At 38.9% G+C, this 14768-nt stretch overlaps 1 protein-coding gene across 2 annotated transcripts in view; it reads right to left on the minus strand.

The window, feature by feature from the left end:
* Window positions 1–2021: 2021 nt before the first annotated feature.
* Window positions 2022–14768, minus strand: part of LOC148013861 (Tetratricopeptide repeat (TPR)-like superfamily protein) — a 49578-nt gene continuing 36831 nt past the window's right edge. The window contains exons 9-12 of one of the 2 annotated variants that reach the window (XM_087667311.1): window positions 2988–3077; window positions 2800–2884; window positions 2608–2672; window positions 2022–2528 (exon numbers count right to left, since the gene is read on the minus strand). In XM_087667311.1, coding sequence (XP_087523437.1) covers window positions 2421–2528; window positions 2608–2672; window positions 2800–2884; window positions 2988–3077 — 348 coding nt within the window. In that variant the 3' untranslated portion in view covers window positions 2022–2420. The remainder of the gene's footprint in view (window positions 2529–2607; window positions 2673–2799; window positions 2885–2987; window positions 3078–14768) is intronic. The other variant, XM_087667310.1, reaches the window with a different exon arrangement.

Consider the following 14768-nt stretch of genomic DNA (forward strand, 5'->3'; position numbering starts at 1 on the left):
TATAAAGTACCTCTTTCTATGATCATGTTTAGTGAGGATTAATCCACAAGAAAAAGAAGATTCGAAGTGTATACATGACCCACTTTAGCAATGCAAAGTGAATCTTACAAAAGCATTTGATCAAATAAAACTCTATGATGATGAGAAGAGATGGCCTATGAAGTTTCAAGGAGGGTTAGTACTTCTAATGGTGTCTAACTCAAGGTATTCTAGTCTTAAAGATGACTCCAGAAGCAGCTCACACATAGGTATTATGGGCCATACAAGATTGTCAAGCATGTGAGTGATTTGGCGTAAATTGCCCAAAACTCCCTTCCTCCACAAAGATTAACAATGTTTATTGTGTGAGTCACATCAAACCCTTTACCGGATCCCAAGTAAATTATGTGAAAGAGCTACCATCTATGGATAAAGAGAACATGATTTAATCCATCCGTAAAAAAATCATAAAGCAATGTGAAAAGAAACTTAGATCTAAATCAATCTAGGAGTATTTCGTCAAATGATAGCCTCTACCTCTTAAAGAAGCTTTTTGGAGACCTACAGCTATAACGGATGAGTTTCCTTACACTAGAGATGTTATTTTGACTAAGGAATAGTCAAATTTGAGCCCTATTTTGCTGGAAACTAATATGCATATTACTATTTTAGAATAGCTTTTATCGTGGACGAATGAGAGAAAAAAAAAACTTATATGGACTAAAAACACATAAAATAAGCTAAATTTTGATATATGGTACATTTGATTTGTAGTAGTCTATAGAGAATTATTATACTTTTATTAAATTAAAATAGGATTTATAGTAGACAAAACATGTCTACAAGAGCATCCATAATGATTTTGTGGCCAAGTTTCCACTTCTATGCTCCCTTGTGAGAGACTTAGTCCTCAACTCCAAATCTAATCCAGTTTCTTCAAATCTTCCTAGAATGTTAAATTCTTGTAATGCTAAAACAAAGTTGTACTCGGAGCCATTTGTAGTGAGTCCCTTCTTTATTTTAGAGAGCAAAAACCTTTGGGTAGAGACAGATTGTAATAAATATACTTATTTTTGAAAAAATACTTGCTACACTAACATAATATAAAAGATGTAAAGAGGCCTTTGTTTTTCACCATTCAACAATAATCACCTCTTACGTATTTCAACCTTCTTGTACACCTGTCATGCCATCCTTCACCTTCTCTTTCCTCTAGTCTTCTCCCTCCTCTCTCTATTCCACAATCTCTCACTCCTCTCCAATCTCTCTCCTATCAAAGCTACACATTAATTTGATGTTGGCTTAAGAGGATACATTCTTGATGCCAAATTATATTTTTGTTATGAACGATATATGAACACCATTATTGTTAAGTTTTATAGATGGATTTGATACTTAGATTGCTTTGTCATATTAGTACACTAGATTTCATTTTGGACTAAGTATGATTTATTGCTTTTGGCTTGACAATCACTTTAAAAGACACTAATCTCAAATGCTTTTAAGAGCAAAATTGGTTACTCATATGTAAATTTCCTGAGAAATGTAAACACCGAGAGATCTATTACAAGATACTTGCTCACTTTTGTTAGCAATACAACATCTTGAGTCTCTCATTTACAACAATTTACAATGTACAATCTTTTCTAACCTAACATTAAATACATTGCAACTTGCCATGAATCCGTATGGCTTGCTCGTCTAATGGGAGATTGGGGTCTTACAAGAGAGGTGTCAATTTTGCAGAGTGATAAAGTGATATCCAATTAGCATAAATTGAAATTTCCTTGTGAAGACAAACAAGTGGTCATGAAGAATCATTTCATCGAGGAGATGTGAAGTCTTTGCATCTCACTCAATCATCTTCATGACACACTCTAGTTGCTTTCGATATAGCATGAAAACTTCTCTAGAACCCATGTGCCTCTTCCCATACACAAATAGGGCAAATGTACTGACTCCTAGCATATTGGTGTGCGTCTTATAATCACACCCCTTTATGGAGTTGCACATTGAGTAATATGGAAGTGTAAGTGAGTGGCAATATAAAGTAAAAAGCCAGACTGCATAATATGAAGTACATAGTACATTATAATTTATTACATTGAATGATATCGGTGTAATTGACTGACATTATATAAAATACAAGCCTGACCCAATGATGATCCGTCTGTAGTTGTTTCCAGAATTCCATGGTAATCTATTATTCACATTTCATTATGTCAAAAAGCATTTAACAGGAGTTATGGCTGACATCCTTTATTCTTTACACGTTTTTCACAGGTTCCCTATCATAATATAGATAGAATAGAATGCCTTTAATCACTTCTCTCCTAGAGATCATTGTTGTGATTTTTCATTTGCTTTCAGTGTACTGCTTTTACACGTGCGCGCGTGTGTGTGTGGGACAAAGCGCGTGCATCTTCAGACTCTGATTGTTGCTACCGATGTTTTGTCATCAAATGCAGAAAACTGCTCTTGAGATGCCCAGCTCGAGTTGCAGCATCTCGTGCTCTGTCTGGACTTCCTGAGATGGCATGGTATTTTTCCTGAAACGTCGAAGGTTATCAAGACAACTAGTTTTAAGAAGTCGCCGTTAAAAACCGGCTATTTGTACTACTATTGTACCATGAGAGTCCACGCAAAAGGTGACTTGTCCCATTCTGCTGTGCGACGGCTTAGTACCTGTGAGGCTGGAGCAAGCTCAAGAATACCATGTTAGAAACTACAACATGCAATGTAGGGCGCCCACTAGCTCAAGAACAGCACATCAAAACACAGAAGAATATTTCATGCATGTCCAAAAAGGATAGACAGCACCTTCTTGAGGATGCCCCGAGTGCAAACAGACAATGCACCAGAGTTCTTCAAAGACATCGAGTTGTTCATCTGACGCTCCAATCACCTAGCCACACATTAACAGAATATGAAATACCCATCCTCGCCACACATGAGTACCTTCCAGAAGTGTCTAGACTCTATCTGGATTTTCAACCCAATCCACATACTTTCAGTTTTCCAGTCTCGAAAGAAGAACCCAGCACATGAAAGGCCTTCTGGTGATTTTCCCGGCCATATTCATACAAGCCCTCAGCAAGCTGCACAAAACTCACATGACATTTATTGATTACAAAAGCAAGGATGAACAGAAACTAGAGAGTTTGTGTGCTACTATCACATACACGAACAATAGAATTTGAACCAAGATACAATTTGTTCCTTGCCTTCACTGCCTCTCCCCATCCCCAACAAATTAAAACAGGATGTATGCCTCAATATTACCATGCTACAAGCACGGTTAAAGGATGTGGGCAATAATGAGATCCACTTGCTCATTTGCTTCTGAGGATAGGCTATGCAGAGAAAAGTGTACAAACGTGACTAACAAATGAACTTGTACAAAACCACAAATGAAGAAGAAAGAGAATGAGTGATGAATGCTGAGAGGAAGCTTGATGAATGAACCGAATATGTTTGGTATGATACAAAAGATATCCAACAGCTATTGTCTCTCATGGGACCCGGCTGAGAGACAATGGAGAGTAACGCACTGATGGATCTCAAGAGCAGACCACCAATGCTCTCGATGCGAAATCTGATGATGAAGCTGAGGTTGCAGCAATGACTATAATGCATGCCAAATGTAGCAGTCTCTGGGGCCGGATGAGTGATGCTGAGGCCAACCACAAGAGTGTAGAGGGTGCTGCTAGCCACACAGCACTGACAGGTGGATGCACGCATGCAGAGTTGAACTTCAGCTAAATGGGCAGAGTATCTTGAGCTAAATGGACACTATCAAATTTGGGCGGCCACACTAAGTGAAAATAATAGTAGCTAAACAGTGAAACCAGCCTATGGTAAACCAGAAGGGTAGTAAACTTTAACTTGTAAGCAGTTAATCTCAAAAACTGAAATTCAACACCATGAAAACAAATAGAACAATGGAGCTATAATGCTCCTAGTCCTAGAACTAAGGAATATTCACCCTAAATGCTACTGTGCCTTGTGGTAATTCTATATCATTACTGAATTGCTGGTACAACTGCTTGGAGAAAACTGATCTCTGGATCTCCAAAATCAGCCTTCAACAATAAATTCAGTACAATTGCTGAACTGATATGCAATGCTCAAGTCCTTGTTTCCAGCTGCTCTCACCAGCCAAGACCAAAAACACCAAATCTGAGAATGAATCCACAAAAGCACAAGAAGACCATCCAAGCAATACACCTGGATCCTCAACTATCAAGCACAATAAGCACGGTCAGTAGGTCATGTGGAGCTAAAGTCTCTGAACTGATCAAGAAATAAGAAGATTATAAGCAGAGCAATTGTCACAAAATAATGTAACTTGCTGGCCAATAATTAAATTGGTGACCTTAAGAAGGTTATGTGGCCAAACATGGATTTGTCTACATATCACTCCAGGCATCTACTCGCATTACCAAAATAAACCTCTGCTGAAAGTTCAAAAAATCTTACCACGGACTTCCATGGTATGTACCAAGGCTTTGTAGCTAATCTCTCACTTTTTGATTTGCCAATGACATGCAAGACAATGACCCTCAGAAAGATTCTTGCTGCCAGTTGACCTGCACTTGATATCCTTCATCTTATGTGAGTCTAGAGTAGATTGAAGAGTTGTTGCTATAGGACACTTTCTTTGGCTTTGAGCTTGTGGTGGCTTGACAGAACCACTAGTCAACTTGCCACCCTTCCTCGCTGCCAAAGAATTATCAACGTTCATTGTATACCTGTAGACATCCTCTAACGACTTGAGAGGATTGTGCACTATGTTGTTCTGGTACTCTGATGGCAACCCAAAGACGTAACACATGTAGAGGAGTGCCTCTGGGCCATGCATGGCCTTCGTCTTATGCAGAAGGTCCTTGAATCCCTGTAAGTATGCGTCCAAGGACTTGTTTCCCATGACAAGCTCAAACAGCTTGCCAAAGCTCTCAATCTGGTCATTGGTTACAAATTACTTCCAAAAAACAGATTGGAACTCCGCCCACGAGCCTAGAGTGTAGCCTCGCCCACCAAGCATACGATTTGTATCTAGCCGATGCCTTGTGCCTTGTGGGCCATTGAACAAATACAAATCAAAGTAGCTTGTCCACTTGGCCCATGAGTTGACGCTTGTCTCATCACATTCCTTCTTCTTCAATATGGATGAATTTCAAGAGGAAGCATGGCAGGACAACATGCCTTTGGAGGCAAAACAGGTTGCTATTTGTCTTCAGCACATATCTTTTTTTACAAGCTTAAGGGAATCCATAAAGGATATTTTTTAGGGAGGGTGGACATATAATGTATACAGGTGACATCCCAACCCTTGGAACCAATGTGGCTAATCTTGGTGGCACCACACAAGCAAACTGTTGGACATGTTTTCTTGCCGCATTGCCAGCCCATGTCAGGATTACTAGCTTGCTATGTCTCCTGGCCACCTATGGCAGCCACATCATAAGCATTGAAGTATAACTTCTTCAATACCATAAACATTAAAATTTCAAAGTATTAGACTCTTAATGCTTACATGTTCCCAAGAAGCCTTGTGATTACCAAGAGTGTATGTGTCCCATAAGCCAAACCCTAATTTGGGAGGACCCATCCATCTATAAATAGATAGGCTACCCACCACTCAGCCCTGTCTTGTTTTGCAGATTGTTGGCACTCTTATCTCTACTGTCCACACCCCATCATACAAAGGATATTTCAGTTCGAGCTGTCATCCACTAGCTGGCACCTGCATCCAGCCCTCCTGCTGCTGTTGGTGACTGTTTCCAACAAGGCTACAGATTTGGCGCATAGATCTATTGATTTTTTAGGAAGGATGGACACTCTACATGGGACTGGCCATTCCATCAGAGAAACCAGCATGGAGCACAAGGATGTTTTGTCTACCCCTCCATTCGCTCCTGTGTCAAGTATGCATATTTATACTTCAACTTTTCTTAATTCTACTTCTTTGCAAGATTTTCGTGATACTCAGGAGGAAGAAGGTATTGTGCAATCAATTCACAACAGTTTAAGTCCTGAAGGGGACAAGTGTCTTTATGTAAACACAAGAAGAGGGGTTTATAACAAAAAATTTGTAAACCCTTCTGTAAGTTTTCCTTCTACTTTTCCTTCTAGTTTTGCTTCTTAGGGTCAATTTGAAGTAGGTGAAATATCTCATTCAACTTTTCTGTCTTCATCCACTTTTCAATTCCAAATATGAAATTCAGAAATTTAATTTAATGAATTCACTCTCACATCATCATCACCTCAATTAAATTTCCCATCCACTTCTTCCTCTACAATATCATTTACATCATTCACTTTTCCCATACACATATCACGAATGACATCTCACATCACACCGAGGGGTTCTTCAAACTTAGGCACAACCTTTACAACCTTTTCTTTTTTGGGTGGTGCAGATGCACCTATGGGGGAGGCTTTACCTCCATGTCACACACTTTCGGGTTTTACACATGGGACACTCTTCCAAGCTTTCTCGAGTGTGGATCAGTTGGTACTACAATTTTCCTAGATGGCTTTACCTAGTGGCCCAACTGGTTATGTTCTAGTGCCTCAATCTACAATTTGGCAAGGCTATAGAGTCCCAGTGCCTCCTCTAGTGGCACCTTTAGGACCATCTCAGCCTATTCCTACCTACCCATCTCATTCTCCTTTTTATCCACCTTACCCTTTTATCCAGCACCTCATAGTTCTTCCTCCTCGTCAGCCAAGCATACATTCACCGATAAAACTTGTTTCAACGAGTCTAAGTATACTACTTCATCAAACTTGATGAGGCATATCCTAGACTCAAAGAACTTGTGGGACCATCTCAGCCTATTCCGACCTACCCAACTCATTCTCCTTTTTATCCACCTTACCCTTCTATCCAACACCTCATAGTTCTTCCTCCTCGTCAGCCAAACATACATTCACCGATAAAACTTGTTTCAACGAGTCCAAGTATACTACTTCATCAAACTTGATAAGGCATGTCCTAGACTCAAAGGACTTGTGGGACATTGTGTAGGGGCTAAAACCCCAACCAAACCCTCGCCTTGTTCCATACCATGTTGTCTATTCTTGGAAGGCCAAAAATGCCTCTACCATTATTGAGTTGATGCAAGGATTACTCCTAGAGTTTCATTTTGAAACCAGTCTTTCTCGTGGATGGGTGTTAATTCCTTGATTACAACTTAGTTACAACAGTAACATTTATTACAAAACTGAGAAATGCAAAATAACTTACAATCTTGAACAATGGACATCCTATTGGCCCCAAAATTGATGCCCCTTTCGGTATTTCTTTAACTTAATTAAAGAAGAAGTTGATATACAATGGGATTCTCCCAATCCCTTTCGGCATTCCAACTCCCCTTACTGTCCAAAATGACCAACAAGTCTTCAATCTAATTTGCCCCTTGATTCGAGCAATCAATTGGCCTTCACCCGCTTTGATAGAGATGAAAAATGCCCCAAATTCATTGTTTGCTGGTCCCTCCATTTGAATTTGACTGAAAACAGTTTCAGCCCTGTTGAATCTAAGTCTTGAAGCTTCCACTTTTTGGCACGCTTCTTGAGGCTATTGTTAAACCCTAATTTCTACTAAAGATTAGGGGGTTACATCAAAGAAATCTGAAATTCTCAATCTCTGGTGATCTCAATGCTATAATCTTCAGAGCAAGGCTTTAGAAAGATTGGGAGATAAGAGAGAATGCTAAAGAGTGAAAATTCAGACTTTCTTCGCAAAGAACTAAAGAAAATCTATCATTCACTCCTGCTGCTGCCCTGTCTCAATAGCTTGTAGATACAAAGAAATGAAGAAAATCAATCATTTACTACTGCTGCTCTGTCTCAACAGCCCATAGATGTTGTCACCTGCTGTTGATTGGTCTTTTCCTGCCCCTGGCTGCCTCAAAAATTCCTCCAATGGCTGTAAATCAAACTAGTAGCATCTCCTCCCTCTCTTTTGCAAGCTGAATACACTAAAATGCCTCTCTCCAACCGCTAAAGACGTTTTTCCGTCCTACATAGGCATTTTTGACAAGTGGCAACCTTTCCAAATGGTTTTTCCAACATTATTCAAAGTATTAATTTCCAACCTTTAAATACTATAAATTAATCAAATAATTATTTTGATGCCCAGAAAAATAATCTGACTGGCCAATAATTAAATTGGCTAGGCAAATTTCATTCTTGAGTGTCTCTGCACTATCTTTGAACATTAAATTGGTGTTAGGTACCATTCAACACCACTTCTCTAGTGTCACCAATTGACACTTTATGGCCAAATGAATGGCCTAGGTCAACAACTGGCACCAAATATCACCACACACCTATGTAGCATAACTTATAGCAACTTTTACCTTTGACATCCCGTGATTTCCTCAAGTTCCGAGCTCATAAATTTAATCCAACCCCAATTACACCTCACATGTGCAACATTTACTTTCGCCATGTGACTAAAAATTAATCCACATGTTAAGTAAGGTTTCAAAGATATATGTTCTCATGACACATTCCCAATCACAATATTTTGACCTTGCATCGCAGCGCTAGAAACACTTAATTGACCACTATGCAGCTCAAGATAAAACCTGCCGTGTAAATCTCAACCGTGACCTCCAAGAATTTAGGATCATAGACCAAGATGACCTTAAGGTCAAGTTGGTTGAATATCAACACTTACTCATCACTAAGTTCTCTACCACAAGGTCCCTAAGTCCCCTGACGACCAGGTCACACTGTTCCTTAATAAGCTTCTAAATAAATATTTCAATTCCATTCAGCAAGTGATTTCACAACCAACTATATCCACATTCTATTTCCCAATAGGTCCTCCAGAGGGGGAACTCTTGTTGCCACCTCTTAAAGAGGAAAGCAAGGGCAAGGCAAGAAGACACAAAACCAAAACCAAAATCAACACCATGAAAATTCTTGTCAATCGTTTGAGCTCGAAATGGAAAAGATAAGGGAATTCAAAGATCTTATTTATAAAACAAAGCCTTTCGATGATCCTCAAGTGTTACTCTACATGTGTTATCTTTTTGAGTTACCGCTCGACTACCAAAATGAGGTGCTCCGCAAATCCATTACATTCATTAGAGGATATCTACTTGTGCACAAAAAACTTTGATAATACTTTGGCTGCAAGTAAGGGCGGCTCTCACATCGAGTTGTCTCCACCTTCAAACCAAATAAACCTTCTACCCCAACAACAACTCATCACCCACCTTCGGAGTTACATAAGAAAAAGGTTGGTAAGCACAAAGTAACTTATAGCAAGGATTACTCTAAGGGTCGTTGCTTTGCCTGCCATCAAACAGGGCACTTTCATAGTGATAGAGAGTGTTCTCCAAATAAAAAGGCAAAGTCTACTTCAAAAGCTTCGATAAATACTATAGAAACTCCATGTATTTCTTTTGAATTTTTATTGAAAGATTGTTTTGTTGATGCCAATAGTTGTAATGGTTGCTCTCTAAATAAAATTTTATTTGGCTCGTGTGACCTTCTAAAAGCCACCAGTTATATTAACAGCCAAGAAGTTACAATTTTATTCAATAATGACTCTACTCACAATTTCCTTCTTTATTGGTGCAAAAATTGCAACTCCACAAGGTAGGTGTTGACCGAGCTTATCGTGCTCGTTATATGGAAGACCCCACTATGGATCCTTGGGATCAAATGGTGCCAAGCTTGGATCTTTCGATCCAACAATACCACGAGCTCCTTGACTTCTAACTAATGAGCTTTGACCATGTTAATGTCATTTTTAGCATGCCATGGTTTTCTAATAGAGATAATCATCTTGATACATTGACTATAAACTCGTGTATTGTCTTTTGAACTTGATGGTTGTTGTCAAGTGATCGAGGTTTATTCATCCTCCACGATCATCAAAACTAATATACATACACTATGAGCTTTGAAATTTAGTAGATGTTTTGTGATCTAGATGTTGTTACTTATGTTAATTTATTGAAAAAGTTCAATCATTTGATTTGCAATGTAATTCAATTTCTTTTAATAATAATGTCGATGTGAATTCAAATGTGAGTAAATGTTTAGATCCAATTCTTCATGAATGTAACGTCTTTTCATTTGAATTACCTGAAGGACTTCCGCTGTCTCGCGATACATTAGACTATAGGATAAAGACATTGTTTGGTAGCCATCCCATCTCTCAATAACCTTATAGATTTAGCCTGAAAGATTAGGCCAAGATAGCTAGGAAACTTCGCAATTATCTAGCTTAGGGTTTTATTCAATCGAGTAAATATCCATGGGATACATCTCTCCTTCTCACTAGAAAGAAAGATGATATAATGTACTTCTATGTTGATTATAAAGGTCTCGGTAAGGTGACCATCAAGAATAAATATCATTTACCTTAGATAGATGACCTTATAGATTGGCTTTGTCATGCGCAATATTTTATCAAGATCGTCTCATTACCGTCAGATATAGATAGCTTCAAGGGATACCCCGAAAACTTTGTTTCGGAGGTAGTATTGACATTATGAACTTTTGGTCATGCCTTTGGAATTAACTAAATGCTCTCGTAACTCTTTGACAAATGATGAATGATTTGTTTTGTTTGTATCTTGAAAAGTGGATAATCATTTTTCTCGACAGCATGCTTATTTATAGTAAGTTACTAGAGGAGCATACGAATCATTTGCATATCGTTCATGTCTCCTAATATGAGAGCAATTGGTTACAAAATTATCCAATTGCCAATTTTTTCACATGGACCTCTTATATCTTAGACATATCATCGCACTTGATGGCATTCACATTGATCCTGAAAAGATTCGAGTAGTGCTTGATTAGCCTATTTCAAGAATTATAGGGTACATAAAATCTTTTTTGTGTTTTACAAGATTTTTCGGAAGTCCTTTAGAACTATGCTCATATTGTTAAACCCTTAGCACCTTTACTTAAGGGTATCCAAAGCAAGAAAAAGCATGTTAGTCTACCAATTGTTTGGACTAGTGAGCTTGATCAAAGTTTTCAAACATTGAAATGGATGGTTACCACTACACCAATGTTACATATTAGCAATCCGAATAAACCTTTTGATGTTGATACGGATGTAAATGATTATTCCATGGGTGTCATCTCTTTATCATGACACCCAATCCATCACATTTGAGAGATATAAGATTACCAATGCCTAAACACGTTACACCACCCAAGAAAAGGAACTATTGGTAGACATCCATGTACTTCAAATATGCCTTCATTCTTTGGACTCCCTACCATTTATTAAAATACCTTTGTGATCAGCCCGATCTTCATGGCTACAAGGTGAGATGGGCAAAGCTTATGCAAGAATTTGACTTAGAGATTCTTATCAAAAGGGCACAACTAATATGATTATCGACAACCTTAGTTGGATTTCCAAAGTTAATGTCTTTTTCTTCTCCAAAATTTCGATTGATTTCTTTCTCTCAAAGGACATTACCAAAATGATCTTCACTTTGATAAGATTTGGCAACTATTCAAAACGGATCTAGTAGCCCAAGAAGCTTTGGCAATTTAGACACTCCAAAGCTGGCTATTGAGAGAAAGATGGCGAAAAAGTACTCCATTCGTAATGGATTACTTTTTAAATGGCAAGGCAAAGTATATATGCGTGATGATCAGAATATCTACAATAAACTTTTTTACGAGTGTTATGATATGTCAAGCGTTGGACACCTTGGCATACACCAAACTTTGGCTTTAGTTACTCACTACTTTTATTGGCCGCACATCAAGGCTATGGTTGAGTCTTATGTGCATGAGTACCCGTAATGTTAGCTTAATAAAGCTAAACGGCACAAATAAGCGGGGATATTACATCCTTTACAAATTCCCAATAGAGAGTAGAGTAGTATTTCTATAGATTTTGTAGAAGAATTATCCCATACAAATCGTGGTCATAAAAAAATCTGAGTTGTTATCAATTGATTGACGAAATGCCTTGATTCATTCCTACAAAGACAACCTTGACAAAGCACAAGTTGGTTGGTCAGAGTCTCTTTGTTAAACATCTTTACAGACTTTACTGTTTGCTCGACGAAATAGTCAATGACCGGGATCCTAAGTTCACTAGTTATTTTTGGCAAACGGTCTTCCAAATATTGGAAACTAGATTGTCCATGTCATCCTCGAAACATTTTGAGATCGATGGACAGATCAAGAGGACAAATCAAACTATGGAGAATATGTTGTGTGCATATGTCTCCCGTAGACAATTTGATTGTTGGGAGTGTTACCTTCCTCAAATTGAGTTTGCTTATAACAGTGCTATGGTTATGAGCTGAAACCACCAATTTCCGTGGAGCTCAAGGGAGTAAAAATTATGTCAAAGTGAAGCACTGCAGAAGCGTATGACCCAAGACAAAGAGTGAACAAAGAGAGGAGACAAAGAGAGAGTGTGGAACGCAGAAAATCTGCAATGAAGAATGTTGTATAAGGATGCAAATATGTACACGGGTGCAAAGAGAATGTCTGCATGTCTCCACCGCGGAGATCTCACACTCCGTAAACCCCAAGGGCAGTCTCCATGGTCTACAGCCTGGAAAACCGAGAGCACAACTGAAAAAGAGTATGGAGACTAGGGCCAATAAATAGGCCACAAAAAATACATAGAATAATGTAGGTCGACAAAAACTGTTCAACCTACCGCGTGTCTCCTGCCCTACCTATCGCCTGCTGATGTCAGCTGCCTGCCACATGGACTGCCTGGTACAGCTGCTAAAAACTGCTCAGATCTGCACCTGCCTGTCAAGGGAATACCAATCTCTAACAAATTAAACCTCATGTAGCAGAACATAACCCAACGAAACTGTGAACATCATCCAAACCCTCCAAATCTAGCCAACTCCAAATGGCCTCCACTTTAGTTAGATCCATCCTAACACCAATGTGCCCCAAAAAATCTACTCCAAGAAGAACTCCCTCTTCTTACCGTTAATAATTAGCTGAAGTTCTTGAATGTCTATAGCTAGAAGCTTCCTATGCTCAATCTTGTCCTTTGAAAATATAATAATAACATCAAAGAATATACCTACACAAAGGATCTATGTTAATAGGAAATCATATCTATCATTTGATTGAATATTACTCGAGCATTAGCAAGCCCAAACGGCATCATTAAGGGTCGATACAAGCCAAATATTGCATAGAAAGCCATCCATGTACATATCCTTTTCAAATGCATATCTAATGATATCCACTCTCCAGACTATTCAGCTGAATATTGCAAATCTCTCCAACTTGTCAAGGAGATCATCTATCCTTTAAATGGGAAAACACTTCTTGATAGTAATATTGTTCAAGGTATGGTAATCGATACACATGCACCATCAACCATCCTTCTAGACCAAGAGAACATGTGCGTAGAAAGGCGATGAGCTAGGCTAAATCAGCCCCTTGTTCCACAAGTTGTTCATCCATTTCATAATCTCTTCTAGTTGGGCTGCACCAGCTCTATACGGTAGCCGGTTTACTGAGTGTCAACAATTGGTGTCAGGGCAAGCTTCGAGCTCTTGGGAAAAGTCATCAACACCCTCCACTTCGCCTCCTCCGATTGGGACAAGATTTAATGAGCATTTGCAGGTTGACAAATACTATGGGCAATCTTGTAGTGCTCCAAGTCATCAGAGTTTCGATTTGGTTTATGACAAGCTCCATTTGCACTATTACTTGTATTGTGCTTTTTTGTCCTTGTGTCCAGAATTTTCAAATAATGGTTCTTTTTGCAAGGAGTTGACAACCTTTTCTTAAACTAATGCCAATGGGAGCATACCCACACTAAAACTGCCAGATGCATGTGGTAAATGAACTTACGTAATAACTCAGCATGCAGTGTGAACAGGCTGGTGGATGAAATGCAGAAGGCACTAATCTCCAGCTAATGTGCCTAAAATGAAGAAGACTCGTACAAGAATCAATGAGAAATTGTGACATGACAAAGCTCCCAAAGTCCTTGTCTAGCTCAGGCTGAACCTCAAAAGCAAGAGATGCACATAGAACAAGACAATGTACAACATATTCGCTAACATCCCCCCTCAAATCCTAGGTGTGGCTGAAGGAGAGAAGCAGAAAATCTCATGGAAGATTGGACCATATACATGTTGATTAAGTTTGTCTCAAGGTTCAAACGAGTCACACTAAAAGTATCCACTTGTGAGAATGGATGATCTACATTCTTGGTCCAACCAGAAGATGATAGTGAGGAGCTCTTGAAAATGCCATAAAGCACTCCTGCCAATGAAAAACGTGAAGGATCAAAAAGCATAGGATGGGCATGCTAGCAACAAGGAAAGGTGGCTCAAGAAGTGTTGGAAACTAGCCAATCAGGGAGGAGAGAGAAATAACAAAGTGAGAGTAAATGATGGAGTACATAGTGTGAGCTAAAAACGATAGATTATACTTGCTGAACTAAAAGTGGAGTGAAGGTACAACCTCAGGTCTAATGTAGACCAAACCCCTAACTCAATTGAAGTTAAACTCTAGACCTAACTCTAGAAGTGGTGACACAAATTATTAATGTAGTTGAGTTCACACTACAAACCAATTGACTAAAACATTAGGCACTGCCCATAGAATTGCCCAATTCCAACCACCCCTTGTGGTGCCAATATGATGGAAGTACAAGAAGATCAATCACCAAAGGGTAGAAAGTTCAAGGACTTTCAAAAAGTCTCAAACTTCTCACGAGGAAGTGCTTGGGTGAAAATGTCTCCAACATTCTCCTATGTAGGGACATACATCAAAGTAATCTCTTTTGTATC

The sequence above is a fragment of the Lygodium microphyllum genome, chromosome 25, assembly GCF_053477565.2.
Source record: "Lygodium microphyllum isolate KBCC chromosome 25, Lygodium_microphyllum_v1.1.10, whole genome shotgun sequence".
Classification (NCBI taxonomy): Eukaryota; Viridiplantae; Streptophyta; class Polypodiopsida; order Schizaeales; family Lygodiaceae; genus Lygodium; species Lygodium microphyllum.